The following is a 14,344-nucleotide window of genomic DNA, read 5'->3' as shown; positions in this document are numbered from 1 at the left end:
AGGAGAGACTAAAAAGATTTAGGGCTCTTCAGCTTAGAAAAAAGATGACTAAAGGGGAATCTGATAGAGGTCTGTAAAATCATGAATGGTGTGGAAAAATGAATAGAGAATTGTTATTTACATAATACAAAGAGCAGGGTCACTTGATGGGATTTATAAGCAGCAGGTTTAAGACAAATAAGAGGAAGCACTTTTCCCCACAATGCACAACTGACCTGTGGAACTCATTGCCATGGAATGTTGTGATGGCCAAGAGTAAAATTGGTTTTTTTAAAAAAAAACTGGATAAGTTCAGGGAGGATAGGTTCATTAATGGCTATTAGCCAAGATGGTCAGGGACGCAACCCCATGCTTGGGACAACATCAGACTTCTGACTACCAGAAGCAAGGAGCAGAAGACAGGGTGGAACACTCCGTAAATGCCTTCTTCTGTGCACTCCCCCTGAAGCTCTGGAACAGACCACTTTCAGAAACAGGATACAAGGAAAGAAGGACCATGGTCTGACTCAGTATGGTAGCTCTTATGTTCATATGCTCTTACCTGGAGAGAGAATATTTCCTTAGAAATAAAGAGAGAGTAAAAGGTACCACGTGTACGGTTGATAGCATATTTTCTACCTAAGTTTTTGGACAGTCTTAAACTATTTATCCTGGTGCAGTAGTACTATTATAATGCCATTAATGGGGTTTGGGGTTAGTTTATTTTTGCCTTGTATATTTTGGCCAAGTTAAATTTGTTATGAGGAGGAGCGCTTAGGCACTCAGAACTTCATATTTTTGGTTGTGAGCTAGCATTAGGTACTTTTCTGGTTTACACTGTATTTACCTCTTTAACTCAGGCTTCACACCTTCAGCCTGTGTGTTCTCCCTAATTAAGTTTCTGATAAGTATCCAAATTGACTGAAAACTACAGTGAAGTATTATTATTAACATTAAGGAACACTATACTTGTTTCATATTGACCCAGATCCATATACAGAGGGGAGACCATCTGCATGCCTTTTATCTTTCCCTGCAAAAAGGTTTGACATTTCCGCAGCACTATTTTCCCCCTATTATGGACTCTTCCAAAAGCCCCTCTGTGACCCTGTGCTCCTCCATGCAAGCGTATGCTTTGTGGACAGGGAAGATCAGGGCACAAAATTTGTTCTATTGCCCCACACCCACATGTACCTCAAGCCCTGCAGAAATTCTTGGAAAAGATAATACAAACTGTTACTATGTTATATTGTCCACTGAGCTCCTCAGTGTCCTTGGGGACAACTAAAGCTGAGAGAGTCCCTGGTAGCCAACGCTTCATGTGTTATCATCACAGGCCTTAAGAACCAGAGACCAAAGCTGGTACAAAGGAACATGGCCTTTACAGGGATGGCCCAGGCCATGACATTGGCTCCATATTTTACCACCCCAAAGGCACAATGTGTATGGTGGAAGTATCAGCAAGGGGATCCTTGAAGACTTCTTCTCTCTGAACCCTCTCCCATGGTTTTACTGTGGTAGGGCATCATGTTAATGGCGAAATTTAACCTTACATGGAAAACAAGTCATTTATGAATAGAAGCAATCATGTCTACTTGCTTCTTAACAATTGTTTAAATTGCTACAGAAAAGACTTCATGAACTCCTTCATGGTAGTAGTCACATTATGATGGGCGTAATAGTTCAAATTTAAATGAACCTCTCCTTAGACCAAAGGACACACCGTGATCAGCAATAAAAAAGCAATGCTTGCCAAGAGATTCACACAATTATCACAATTATTTCCTATTGCAAGTGTAGGGAAATACTGTAGTATCTTTTGGCAAATGCTGACTTCTTAATGGCAACCACAGTTTCTTTTAATTTATAAAATGTAGCAAATACCAAGTTTTCTGGACACAGGTACAATTTTAAAAACACTATCAAAATTCTTATTTTACAATAGTCAGTGATCAAATTCCCATTGACGTCAATAAAACCAGCATCAGGTCTATAAACAAAAATCTCATGCCACTAACCAATTAAATACTAGATCTGATGATGACTACAAAATGTTTTCTATTATGACTGTCACAAAAACTTGTCCAGTTTTTTAATGATACCGGTATCTACCTCATCTCTAGCCTACTATTTTTATGTATAAGCGACAGTGTTGCTCTATAGCAACATCTACAGTGAAACAGGGTACTGTTTAATATGTGAAGGGGTGGGGGCAGGGAAAGGTCTTCAGTTTTTTGCAATCCTGAAAGCTGTCCCGTTTCTCCAAAGCAAAATCAGATTCTTTTCTCAGCTACTCTTTTTCCAATTAAAGAGAGCCCATTCTCAAACAAAAAGTGACTCTATTCAGCAGCTTTGAAAATCAAAATTAGCATTTTTGCCTCTCTTGATGGGAAAATAGCCAATTTTGTCAAACTTTACAGAAAATAGAAGTTTAAGGGTCACAAAATTGACCTAAACAAAATGGTTAAAATTTGTGTGAGATTTAGCAGAATCCTTTTGCCTTTTGATACCATAGCATACCAGTCTATCAGTTTTTAAAATTCTGTTGTTTGTGTATAATCTGTATTCTCTCTCCATCTGTACATATATATTTTACATGTTACATATTTTGTTTTTCTGTTATGTAGCACTGGTTCTTATTTCAAAATTTAATAACAGTCAGCTTTAAATAAGTAGCAACTTGAGGATTTTCTCTTAATACAGTTTCTCAAATTATCTCCAGAATTTGGACAGTGGGCATTGGTTGTAATAATCTTAAATTTCTGTTGATGTTTCCCCAACCCCAAATACCAACACTTATCTGTATGAAATCCTGATGTGGTTTAGTTAGTTGATTTTGCTGTATCCCGGCCAGTGGAAGCACTTATGCTAAATTCATCTGTGGGGTAACTACATTGAACTCAGTGAGGTTCCATCAGGGATGAATCTGGCTTAATATGTTTGCCATACCCTGCTTCATGTAAAAGCATATGTATATTGTTCAAAAGTAGTAAATTTCTGCAATGTAACTGCAAGCTGCTCTTTTCCCTGCTATATCTTCTCCACGTTAACAAGCTAGAAACAACTTTTGAATAACTTAATATGTCACATAGCATAATATCCGTGCATGTATACATTTGTGGTGCTCTGTGAGTACTGCTATTGTATTATTGAGAGTACCATGGACAGTTCTGCTTCAGCTCTGTCACGACACCCTCCCTGTGTCCTAAAAATATGGAACTATCATCAGCATGCTCTGTGTGCAAAACTACATATTACTGAGTTTGTGCAGCAGTCTGACAGAGTGAACCTTTCTACTAAAGACCTGATCTTGAGACATGCTGAGCACGTAACTCCCTGTGACTTCAGTAGGAGTTGGGGGTTCTCAACAACTCCCAGAATCGGCTGGAAAATACTTAACATGGGAATTCTGCAAAGAATGTTTTTCTTTATAGTGTGCCAGGGAATTTATATACAATCACATTACAGCTAACTGGAGAGAAAAATTAAGTTCAGCAACAACAAAGCAGTTGATCCATGATAGAAGTTTTCAAACTAAAAAAAAGTTAATCTATATTTTCTTTTACCTACAGGCCTACCCACGGATAGCGCCGGCATTTTGGCACTACCTGCGGGTAGAAGTGAGTAGCGGGTATTTGAATACTCCCACATCTTTACACTTTACTAGTACTTATGGAACTTCTAATTTGTCCATTGTGCAAAATATGTAGCTGCCATTTCAGCTGCCATTTTCTGTGAATGTAGTCATGTACTAATACCATATTATTTTGACTACAGTATATTTCTAACCCAAATCACAAAGGTACAATGTGCACTGTATGAAAGAATAAGCAAAATTTCTTAAAATATTTCTGATCCAAAGTCATGTCATACATTGTGATAATAGCACAATATCAGAGAACCAGAATTCATACCTGCACCTCCTTTTATGAACAGATTTTACATTCATTAGAAAAAAGCAGAGCTTTCTATTTGGACTATTGTTATTACAAAGTTTGCACAACTCAACCTGATATCATTTCTCCCCTCTTTTGTCCCTCAGGAGCATGAGCAGCTCAGCTATTCCTCCACAAGGTCCAAGGCTCCAAGTGTTATCATCACAGGTCTCAAGCCAGCCACCAAATATATATTTCATATCAGAGTCAGGACTGCAGCAGGATACAGTGGCTATAGCCAGAAGTTTGAATTTGAAACTGGAGATGAAAGTAAGTCTTACAGAAGGGAGAAAACTGACTACAGTAGAAGTAGTATCTAATTCTAAGTCAGTCAGACTTTGGGAATGTGAATGAGCTGAGTATTCACCACATACACAACACAGAATGCCCACTGGGTTAATGTAAACCAATTCTCACACATCCCGTTTTGAGGGGTTCCCTGTATATTGAACTCAGGAACAACAAAAATAAAAATCAGCCCAAGAAGAACATTGAAGGATTTTTTTTTCCTTGCAAGATTTCCTCACCCTCCAACCCCTTTCTTTCCCTAGAGACTTTCCATCTTTTATCCTCCTGAAATGGAGCTTATAAGACCCACAAGATATGGATGCCAGCAGAGTAGAACCTGACATTTTCTCACAGAGAGCCTTTCATCTGTTGGCTTTCTCTACTCCCATTATCTAAGAATAATGTAATGGAAACATTTATGTGTATATCCAATCAAACAGTAAGTCTGCTAAATACCCAAATAAGAAGCAAGCATATAAAAAGCCACAAAAAGATCTGTGAACAACTTCTGTAATGAAACCCAAGCCCCCATTACAATCCCAGTTAGGATGTTTGTAAATATTGGATAGAAAATTAGTATGCATACCACATTAAAAACATTCATTAGTGAAATTACATTAATTAACCACTTACCCATACCATGTCTCATTAATGTGTTGAACTTCATGCTGCTTAAGCTGAAGTACAGACTGAAGTCTTCTTATAAATGTATAAGTTTTCAAAATAGACTTCATAGATGAATAAGAAATTACAGAAATCTTACCAAGAGGGTCGTATAATGTTGCTGACAAAATGTAAATGAATGTATTTAACATAGAGGTTTCAAATTTATCCAGGAATGATCAGCTGAATCACAAGTTGAAATGCTATGACAAAGTGGCAAATGTATTCTAATTCTATAGTATTCTTGGAAAGTGACTTTTGTACCAATATGGAACTAAGGATCCTTGGCATCCAGACAAACTGTTTACCAGTCAAAGGTTATGGGACTGTTGGTGACCATTCAACCAAAAGCAATTCAGAAGCTAAGAATGTAAAGAATTAGTTACTAAAATGTCAATTCAATTTAAATTTGCCTCTCTAGACAGTAGTTGATAGCTAATCCCTTTCATACATAATATCGCAGATAAACATTGAGACTGCTCCTGACTTTACACTAATGGACTTAGGGTAAAAATACCTAAAGTGCCCCTACGCCTTAAACTCTTAAATACCATTTTCAAAAATAAGCTAGGGCCAGATTTTTGAAGGTATCTAAGTACCTTAAGATGCAGATAGGCGCCAAGTGGGATTTTCAAAATATCTGCATACTTCTAAATGTTTTGGTTTGACATTTTTGAAATGAAACACTTCAACTTTTGAATTTTACTTCACTTTTATTTTTTCAAAAAGGTAAAAAAATCAAAATTTTGAAAATGAAACATGTTTTGTTTGACCCAAAATATATATTTTACTTTTTTAGTTTGACCACTGAAAAATAGGAATAAAGCTATATGAATAACCAAAGTGCCTAAGTTATTTTTGAAAAATGTGACTCAGGCTCCTAAGTCATTTATATGCTTTTGAAAAGTTTATCCTTGGCCCTTTAGCTGAAACAGTATAGGCTCATGCATTCAGATCCAGATGACGGTGTCATTACAAGTGTGGTTTTGGTATATACAATCACTCTGACCAGACAACCTCATCCCAAATGTCTGAGGTCTAAAGCAGTTCAAACCGCCATAAGGGCCACCACCTGTGATGATGCTCCTGGGCAGGCTGTCTGTGGGGGTTGAGTCTGCACCTCTGTATCTAAAACCATGAGCCCCAGCTGCTCGAGATAAAGGACCAAGTGTAAAGCAGATCACAAAAAGGAAGGAAGTTCCTTTGTCACGTATGCACCAAGAGGTTGTGATTAGTAATTTTCTCATTCTGAAAATGTATATTATGTGAAGTATAGAAAACACCTTTGTTATTTCGGGTGTTTTGCTTGCTGCAGCAAAGGCATCATTGGCATGCATACATTATTTTAAGTATTGTGACTAATAATATTATTTAATATCCATATTTTATAGCTCTCTCACATTTTACTGCAGACCAAAAATTCAGGCCCACCTTGCTAACATTTTGGTAAATCTGGGCTGAGTTTTGAGTCAATCTGGGCTCATTAATGGTTTCAAGTGAAATCATTGGGAACTCAGTTGTTTTGACCTGTAATTAGCATGTGACTGTTTCAGCTGAGTTAGATTAGGAATTATTTGATTTGTTCAGATGCTTAACTCGAAGCAAAATGTAATGGTGTGTGAATCTACATGAACTAAAATGAAAAGGTTTTCCTGAATCCAGAGCAAACTAAAATCACTATGTTTCTCCGAAGTCTCCCTGAAAGACCTCAAGAATAGATCAGTGAATCAGAGTTCCGGTGGTGTATTCCATAGACCTAATACTAATGATGTGATCCTCCATGAGAACTGCTTTTTGAATACTGGATGTGTCTAGGCATGGACAAACCTTAAATAGGTGTTCAACATATTGCCAGACTGTCACAAGTTAGCTTGAAATGATTAGTGCCTCATACATGAAAACATAGTTTGGGGATTGTGATACAGGAGGGTCAGGGAGCAGTGGGAGAGTGCTAGAGGGGAAATATATAAGCTCAAGGCTAATTAAGGCGTGGTTCCCTGTAGCCTAGGGAAGGTGGCTGCAGGTTAATTGGAGCACCTGCAGTCAATTAAGGCCCTGTTAGGAACCTAATAAACCCCCCTGCTTCAGGCAGACAGAGGAGGAGGAAGGAGAGAGGACTGGAGTTTGGAGGTGTGCTGTGACACTTTGAAAATCAGAGAACTGAGGTAAGTGGGACCCTTCCCCAGCATCTAAGGACTACCCTACCCAAGGGGGAAGACGGTAAGAACCCACAGGGATTGAGAGGGGCTGGGGCTCAGAGTGAAGAGCAAACCCAGACCCCTTGCCCGCTTCCCTCCTTTACCACCTTCCTGGGCCACTAGCGGGGCCATCGATGCCCCAAGAACAGGGGCAAGGGGTTGCATCTTAGCTCCCCACCAAGAAAAGTGCAGGACCCACCAGACTAACATCGGCCATCTTGTCACAGGATTCATTACATTACAGAAGGAACACAGAGAGATGCAATTTTATGACCAAAGTATTTGCAACCACATTTTAATTTAGTTAGCAGATTAAGTATCTCATGATGATCTAAGGGTATGTCTACACTATGAAATTAGGTCGAATTTATAGAAGTCGGTTTTGTACAAAGCGTTTTTATACAATTGATTGTGTGTGTCCCCACACAAATGATCTAAGTGCATGTAGTCGGCGGAGTGTGTCCACAGTACCGAGGCAACCATCGACTTCCGGAGCGTTGCACTGTGGGTGGGTATTCCACAGTTCCCGCAGTCTCCGCCGCCCATTTGAATTCTGGGTAGAAATCCCAGTGCCTGATGGGGCTAAAACATTGTTGCGGGTGGTTCTGTGTATATATCGTCAGGCCCCCGTTCCCTCCCTCCCTCCGTGAAAGCAAGGGCAGACAATAGTTTTGCGCCTTTTTTCTTGAGTTACCTGTGCAGACGCCATACCACCACTCAGCTAACCATTACTGTATGTCTCCTGGGTGCTGGCAAACATGGTACTGCATTGCTACACAGCAGCAGTTTATTACCTTTTGGCAGCAGACAGTGCAGTATGACTGGTAGCCGTCATCGACGTAGTCCTGCGTGCTCTTTTAATCGGGTGCCTGGGCAAACATGGGAGTGACTCAGCCAGGTCATTTCCCTTGTTTTGTCTCGTGGCAATTGAGTCCTACCTTCAGTGGACTGTCTTTTAACCTCCAGCTAGCAGAAGATGATGGCTAGTCGTCATACTGCACCGTCTTCTGCTAAGCACCCAGGAGATGATGATGGCTAGCGGTCGTACTGCACAGTCTGCTGCCAGCAAGATGTATAAAGATAGATGAAGTGGCTCAAAACAAGAAATAGACCAGATCTGTTTTGTATTCATTTTCTTCTCCGTCCCTCCCTCTGTGAAATCAACAGCCTGCTAAACCCAGTTTTGAGTTCTATCCTTGAGGTTTTGAGTTCTATCCTTGAGGGGGCCATTCAGTTTCTCGCAAAGCCACCCCCTTTGTTGATTTTAATTCCCTGTAAGCCAACCTTGCAAGCCATGTCGTCAGTCGTCCCTCCTTCCGTCAGGGCAACGGCAGACAATCGTTCCGTGCCTTTTTTCTGTGCAGACGCCATACCATGGCAAGCATGGAGCCCGCTCAGCTCACTTTGGCAATTAGGAGCACATTAAACACCACGCGCATTATCCAGCAGTATATGCAGCACCAGAACCTGGTAAAGCGATACCAGGCGAGTAGGCGATGTCAGCGCGTTGACGTGAGTGATGAGGATATGGACACAGACTTCTCTCAAAGCACGGGCCCTGGCAATGTGGGCATCATGGTGCTAATGGGGCAGGTTCATGCTGTGGAACGCTGATTCTGGGCTCGGGAAACAAGCACAGACTGGTGGGACCGCATAGTGTTGCAGGTCTGGGATGATTCCCAGTGGTTGCGAAACTTTCGCATGTGTAAGGGCACTTTCATGGAACTTTGTGACTTGCTTTCCCCTGCCCTGAGGCGCAAGACTACCAAGATGAGAGCAGCCTTCACAGTTGAGAAGCGAGTGTCAATAACCCTGTGGAAGCTTGCAACGCCAGACAGCTACCAGTCAGTCGGGAATCAATTTGGAGTGAGCAAATCTACTGTGGGGGCTGCTGTGATGCAAGTAGCCAACACAATCAAGGATCTGCTGATATCAAGGGTAGTGACCCTGGGAAGTGTGCAGGTCATAGTGGATGGATTTGCTGCAATGGGATTCCCTAACTGTGGTGGGGCCATAGACGGAACCCATATCCCTATCTTGGCACCGGAGCACCAAGCCGGTGAGTACATAAACCGCAAGGGGTACTTTTCAATAGTGCTGCAAGCACTGGTGGATCACAAGGGGCGTTTCACCAACATCAACGTGAGATGGCCGGGAAAGGTACATGACGCTCGCATCTTCAGGAACTCTGGTCTGTTTCAAAAGCTGCAAGAAGGAACTTTATTCCCAGACCAGAAAATAACTGTTGGGGATGTTGAAATGCCTATAGTTATCCTTGGGGACCCAGCCTACCCCTTAAAGCCAAGGTTCATGAAGCCATACACAGGCATCCTGGACAGTAGTCAGGAGCTGTTCAACTGCAGGCTGAGCAAGTGCAGAATGGTGGTAGAATGTGCACTTGGATGTTTAAAAGCGCGCTGGCGCAGTTTACTGACTAAGTTAGACCTCAGCGAAACTAATATTCCCACTGTTATTACTGCTTGCTGTGCGCTCCACAATATCTGTGAGAGTAAGAGGGAGACGTTTATGGTGGGGTGGGAAATCGCCTGGCTGCTGGTTTCACACAGCCAGACACCAGGGCGGTTAGAAGAGCGCAGGAGGGTGCGGTGCGCATCAGAGAAGCTTTGAAAACCAGTTTCATGACCGGACAGGCTACGGTGTGAAAGTTCTGTTTGTTTCTCCTTGATGAAACCCCCTTGGTTCACTCTACTTCCCTGAAAGCTAACCACCCTCCCCTCCTCCCTTCGATCACTGCTTGCAGAGGCAATAAAGTCATTGTTGCTTCACATTCATGCGTTCTTTATTCATTCATCACACAAATAGGGGGATAACTACCAAGGTAGCCCAGGAGGGGTGGTGGAGGAGGGAAGGACAAGGCCACACAGCACTTCAATAAGTTTTAAAGTTTTAAACTTTTAAATGCCAGCCTTCTGTTGCTTGGGCAATCCTCTCTGGTGGAGTGGCCGGATGGCCGGAGGCCCCCTCACCGCGTTCTTGGGCATCTGGGTGAGGAGGTTATGGAACTTGGGGAGGAGGGCAGTTGGTTACACAGGGGCTGTAGCGGCAGTCTGTGCTCCTGCTGCCTTTCCTGCAGCTCAGCCATACGCTGGAGCATATTGGTTTGATCCTCCAGCAGCCTCAGCATTGAATCCTGCCTCCTCTCATCACGCTGCTGCCACCTTTCAGCTTCAGCCCTCTCTTCGGCCCACCACTTACTCTCTTCAGCCCGCCACCTCTCCTCCCGGTCATTTTGTGCTTTCCTGCACTCTGACATTGTCTGCCTCCACACATTCGTCTGTGCTCTGTCAGTGTGGGAGGACAGCATGAACATTTCATCACGAGTGTGTTTTTTTCGCCTTCTAACCTTCACTAGCCTCTGGGAAGGAGAAGATCCTGTGATCCTTGAAACACATGCAGTGGAGAAAAAAAAAGAGACAGTGGTATTTAAAAAGACACATTTTATAGAAGAATGGCTACACTCTTTCACGGTAAACGTTGCTGTTAACATTACATACACAGCACATGTGCTTTCGTTCCAAGGTCGCATTTTGCCTCCCCCCACTACGTGGCTAGCCCCTCACCCCTCCCCATGGCTAACAGCAGAGAACATTTCTGTTCAGCCACAGGCAAACAGCCCAGCAGGAACGGGCACCTCTGAGTGTCCCCTGAAGTAAAGCACCCTATTTCAACCAGGTGACCATGAATGATATCACTCTCCTGAGGATACCACAGAGGTAAAGAACGGATGTTGTTTGAATGCCAGTAAACATACACTGCAATGTTTTGTTCTACAATGATTCCCAAGTATGTGCTACTGGCCTGGTGTGGTAAAGTGTCCTACTGTGGTGGACGGAATAAGGCTGCCCTCCCCAGAAACCTTTTGCAAAGGCTTTGGGAGTACATCCAGAAGAGCTGCAAATGCCAGGGCAAATTAATCATTAAACATGCTTGCTTTTAAACCATGTGTAGTATTTTAAAAGGTACACTCACCAGAAGTCCCTTCTCCTCCTGGCGGGTCCAGGAGGCAGCCTTGGGTGGGTTCGGGGGGTACTGGCTCCAGGTCCAGGGTGAGAAACTGTTCCTGGCTGTCAGGAAAACCGGTTTCTCCGCTTGCTTGCTGTGAGCTATCTGCAGCTTCATCATCCTCATCTTTCTCGTCCCCAAAACCTGCTTCTGTGTTGCCTCCATCTCCATTGAAGGAGTCAAACAACATGGCTGGGGTAGTGGTGGCTGAACCCCCTAAAATGGCATGCAGCTCATCATAGAAGCAGCATGTTTGGTGCTCTGACCTGGAGCGGCCGTTTGTCTCTCTGGTTTTCTGGTAGGCTTGCCTCAGCTCCTTCAGTTTCACGTGGCATTGCTTCGGGTCCCTGTTATGGCCTCTGTCCTTCATGCCCTGGGAGATTTTGACAAATGTTTTGGTATTTTGAAAACTGGAACAGAGTTCTGATAGCATGGATTCCTCTCCCTATACAGCGATCAGATCCCGTACCTCCCGTTCGGTCCATGCTGGAGCTCTTTTGCGATTCTGGGACTCCATCATGGTCACCTCTACTGATGAGGTCTGCATGGTCACCTCTGCTGATGAGCTCTGGCCAGCGTGGCAAGCTGCAGGTGACCATGCAAACAGGAAATTGAAATTCAAAAGTTCGCGGTTGTTTTCCTGTCTACCTGGCCAGTGCATCTGAGTTGAGAGTGCTGTCCAGAGTGGTCACAATAGAGCACTCTGGGCTAGCTCCCAGAGGCCAATACCATCTAATTGCATCCACAGTACCCCAAATTTGACCTGGCAAGGCCGATTTAAACGCTAGTCCCCTTGTCAGGGGTAGAGTAAGGAAATCGATTTTAAGAGCCCTTTAAGTCGAAAAAAAGGGCTTCATTGTGTGGATGGGTGCAGGTTTACATTGATTTAACGCTGCTAAATTCGACCTAAACTCCTAGTGTAGACCAGGGCTAAGTCATGTCCGCAAATAATTGTGGGTGTAAAAAAAGAAGGATGGATAAAGGCTGGACTCAGTCTCACCCAGTATGTGTAAAGTGTAATCACATGTGATTGTGATAAATGAGGAAGACACTGATAGCAGCAGACGTTAGCCCTTTCATTAGAGTGAGTTCAAAACCCAGGGAAGAAAAAGTAAAATGACAAATCAATATCTCGACACTAATAGGGCTGATGCACTGCAGTCAGTTGAAGCTTGAGTTGTGTTCCCCACATCTTCAATTGTTCCTGCAGTCTGAGGGATTTGGGGTGTCAGAGAGAATTAAGTGCAGATGGTATTTCCTAACTGTAAGACAAGTACATTTGAGCATGAGCTTTCGTGAGCTACAGCTCACTTCATCAGATGTTTACCGTGGAAACTGCAGCAGACTTTATATACACACAGAAATCATGAAACAATACCTCCTCCCACCCCACTGTCCTGCTGGTAATAGCTTATCTAAAGTGATCAACAGGTGGGCCATTTCCAGCACAAATCCAGGTTTTCTCACCCTCCACCCCCCCACACAAATTCACTCTCCTGCTGGTGCTAGCCCATCCAAAGTGACAACTCTTTACATAATCAAGTCGGGCTATTTCCTGCATAGATCAAGGTTTTCTCACATCCCCCCCACCCCCATACACACACAAACTCACTCTCCTGCTGGTAATAGCTCATCTAAACTGACCATTCTCCAGGTTTAAATCCAAGTTAAACCAGAACATCTGGGGGGGGGGGGTAGGAAAAAACAAGAGGAAACAGGTTACCTTGCATAATGACTTAGCCACTCCCAGTCTCTATTTAAGCCTAAATTAATAGTATCCAATTTGCAAATGAATTCCAATTCAGCAGTTTCTCGCTGGAGTCTGGATTTGAAGTTTTTTTGTTTTAAGATAGCGACCTTCATGTCTGTGATTGCGTGACCAGAGAGATTGAAGTGTTCTCCGACTGGTTTATGAATGTTATAATTCTTGACATCTGATTTGTGTCCATTTATTCTTTTACGTAGAGACTGTCCAGTTTGACCAATGTACATGGCAGAGGGGCATTGCTGGCACATGATGGCATAGATCACATTGGTGGATGTGCAGGTGAACGAGCCTCTGATAGTGTGGCTGATGTTATTAGGCCCTGTGATGGTGTCCCCTGAATAGATATGTGGGCACAATTGGCAACGGGCTTTGTTGCAAGGATAAGTTCCTGGGTTAGTGGTTCTGTTGTGTGGTATGTGGTTGTTGGTGAGTATTTGCTTCAGGTTGCGGGGCTGTCTGTAGGCAAGGACTGGCCTGTCTCCCAAGACTTGTGAGAGTGTTGGGTCATCCTTTAGGATAGGTTGTAGATCCTTAATAATGCGTTGGAGGGGTTTTAGTTGGGGGCTGAAGGTGACGGCTAGTGGCGTTCTGTTATTTTCTTTGTTAGGCCTGTCCTGTAGTAGGTAACTTCTGGGAACTCTTCTGGCTCTATCAATCTGTTTCTTTACTTCTGCAGGTGGGTATTGTAGTTGTAAGAAAGCTTGACAGAGATCTTGTAGGTGTTTGTCTCTGTCTGAGGGGTTGGAGCAAATGCGGTTGTATCGCAGAGCTTGGCTGTAGACGATGGATCGTGTGGTGTGGTCAGGGTGAAAGCTGGAGGCATGCAGGTAGGAATAGCGGTCAGTAGGTTTACGGTATAGGGTGGTGTTTATGTGGCCATTGTTTATTAGCACTGTAGTGTCCAGGAAGTGGATCTCTTGTGTGGACTGGACCAGGCTGAGGTTGGTGGTGGGATGGAAATTGTTGAAATCATGGTGGAATTCCTCAAGGGCTTCTTTTCCATGGGTCCAGATGATGAAGATGTCATCAATATAGCGCAAGTAGAGTAGGGGCTTTAGGGGACGAGAGCTGAGGAAGCGTTGTTCTAAATCAGCCATAAAAATGTTGGCATACTGTGGGGCCATGCGGGTACCCATAGCAGTGCCGCTGATCTGAAGGTATACATTGTCCCCAAATGTGAAATAGTTATGGGTAAGGACAAAGTCACAAAGTTCAGCCACCAGGTTAGCCGTGACATTATCGGGGATAGTGTTCTTGACGGCTTGTAGTCCATCTTTGTGTGGAATGTTGGTGTAGAGGGCTTCTACATCCATAGTAGCCAGGATGGTGTTATCAGGAAGATCACCGATGGATTGAAGTTTCCTCAGGAAGTCAGTGGTGTCTCGAAGGTAGCTGGGAGTGCTGGTAGCGTAGGGCCTGAGGAGGGAGTCTACATAGCCAGACAATCCTGGCTATAGACTATGTAGACTATGTAGACTCCCTCCTCAGGC

The 14,344-nt window shown here is 43.3% G+C and overlaps 1 protein-coding gene across 7 annotated transcripts in view; it reads left to right on the top strand.

Moving 5' to 3' along the window:
• Window positions 1-14,344, top strand: part of EPHA6 (EPH receptor A6) — an 872,967-nt gene that overhangs the window by 642,938 nt on the left and 215,685 nt on the right. For 5 of the 7 annotated variants that reach the window (XM_073305254.1, XM_073305272.1, XM_073305236.1 and 2 more), the window contains 2 exons: window positions 3,552-3,599; window positions 4,022-4,184. In XM_073305254.1, coding sequence (XP_073161355.1) covers window positions 3,552-3,599; window positions 4,022-4,184 — 211 coding nt within the window. The remainder of the gene's footprint in view (window positions 1-3,551; window positions 3,600-4,021; window positions 4,185-14,344) is intronic. The other 2 variants (XM_073305263.1, XM_073305245.1) reach the window with 1 other exon arrangement.

The sequence above is a fragment of the Lepidochelys kempii genome, chromosome 1 (assembly GCF_965140265.1).
Source record: "Lepidochelys kempii isolate rLepKem1 chromosome 1, rLepKem1.hap2, whole genome shotgun sequence".
NCBI lineage: Eukaryota > Metazoa > Chordata > Testudines > Cheloniidae > Lepidochelys > Lepidochelys kempii.
Note: the sequence above shows the minus strand (reverse complement) of the source record. Positions and strands in the feature narration are given on the sequence as shown.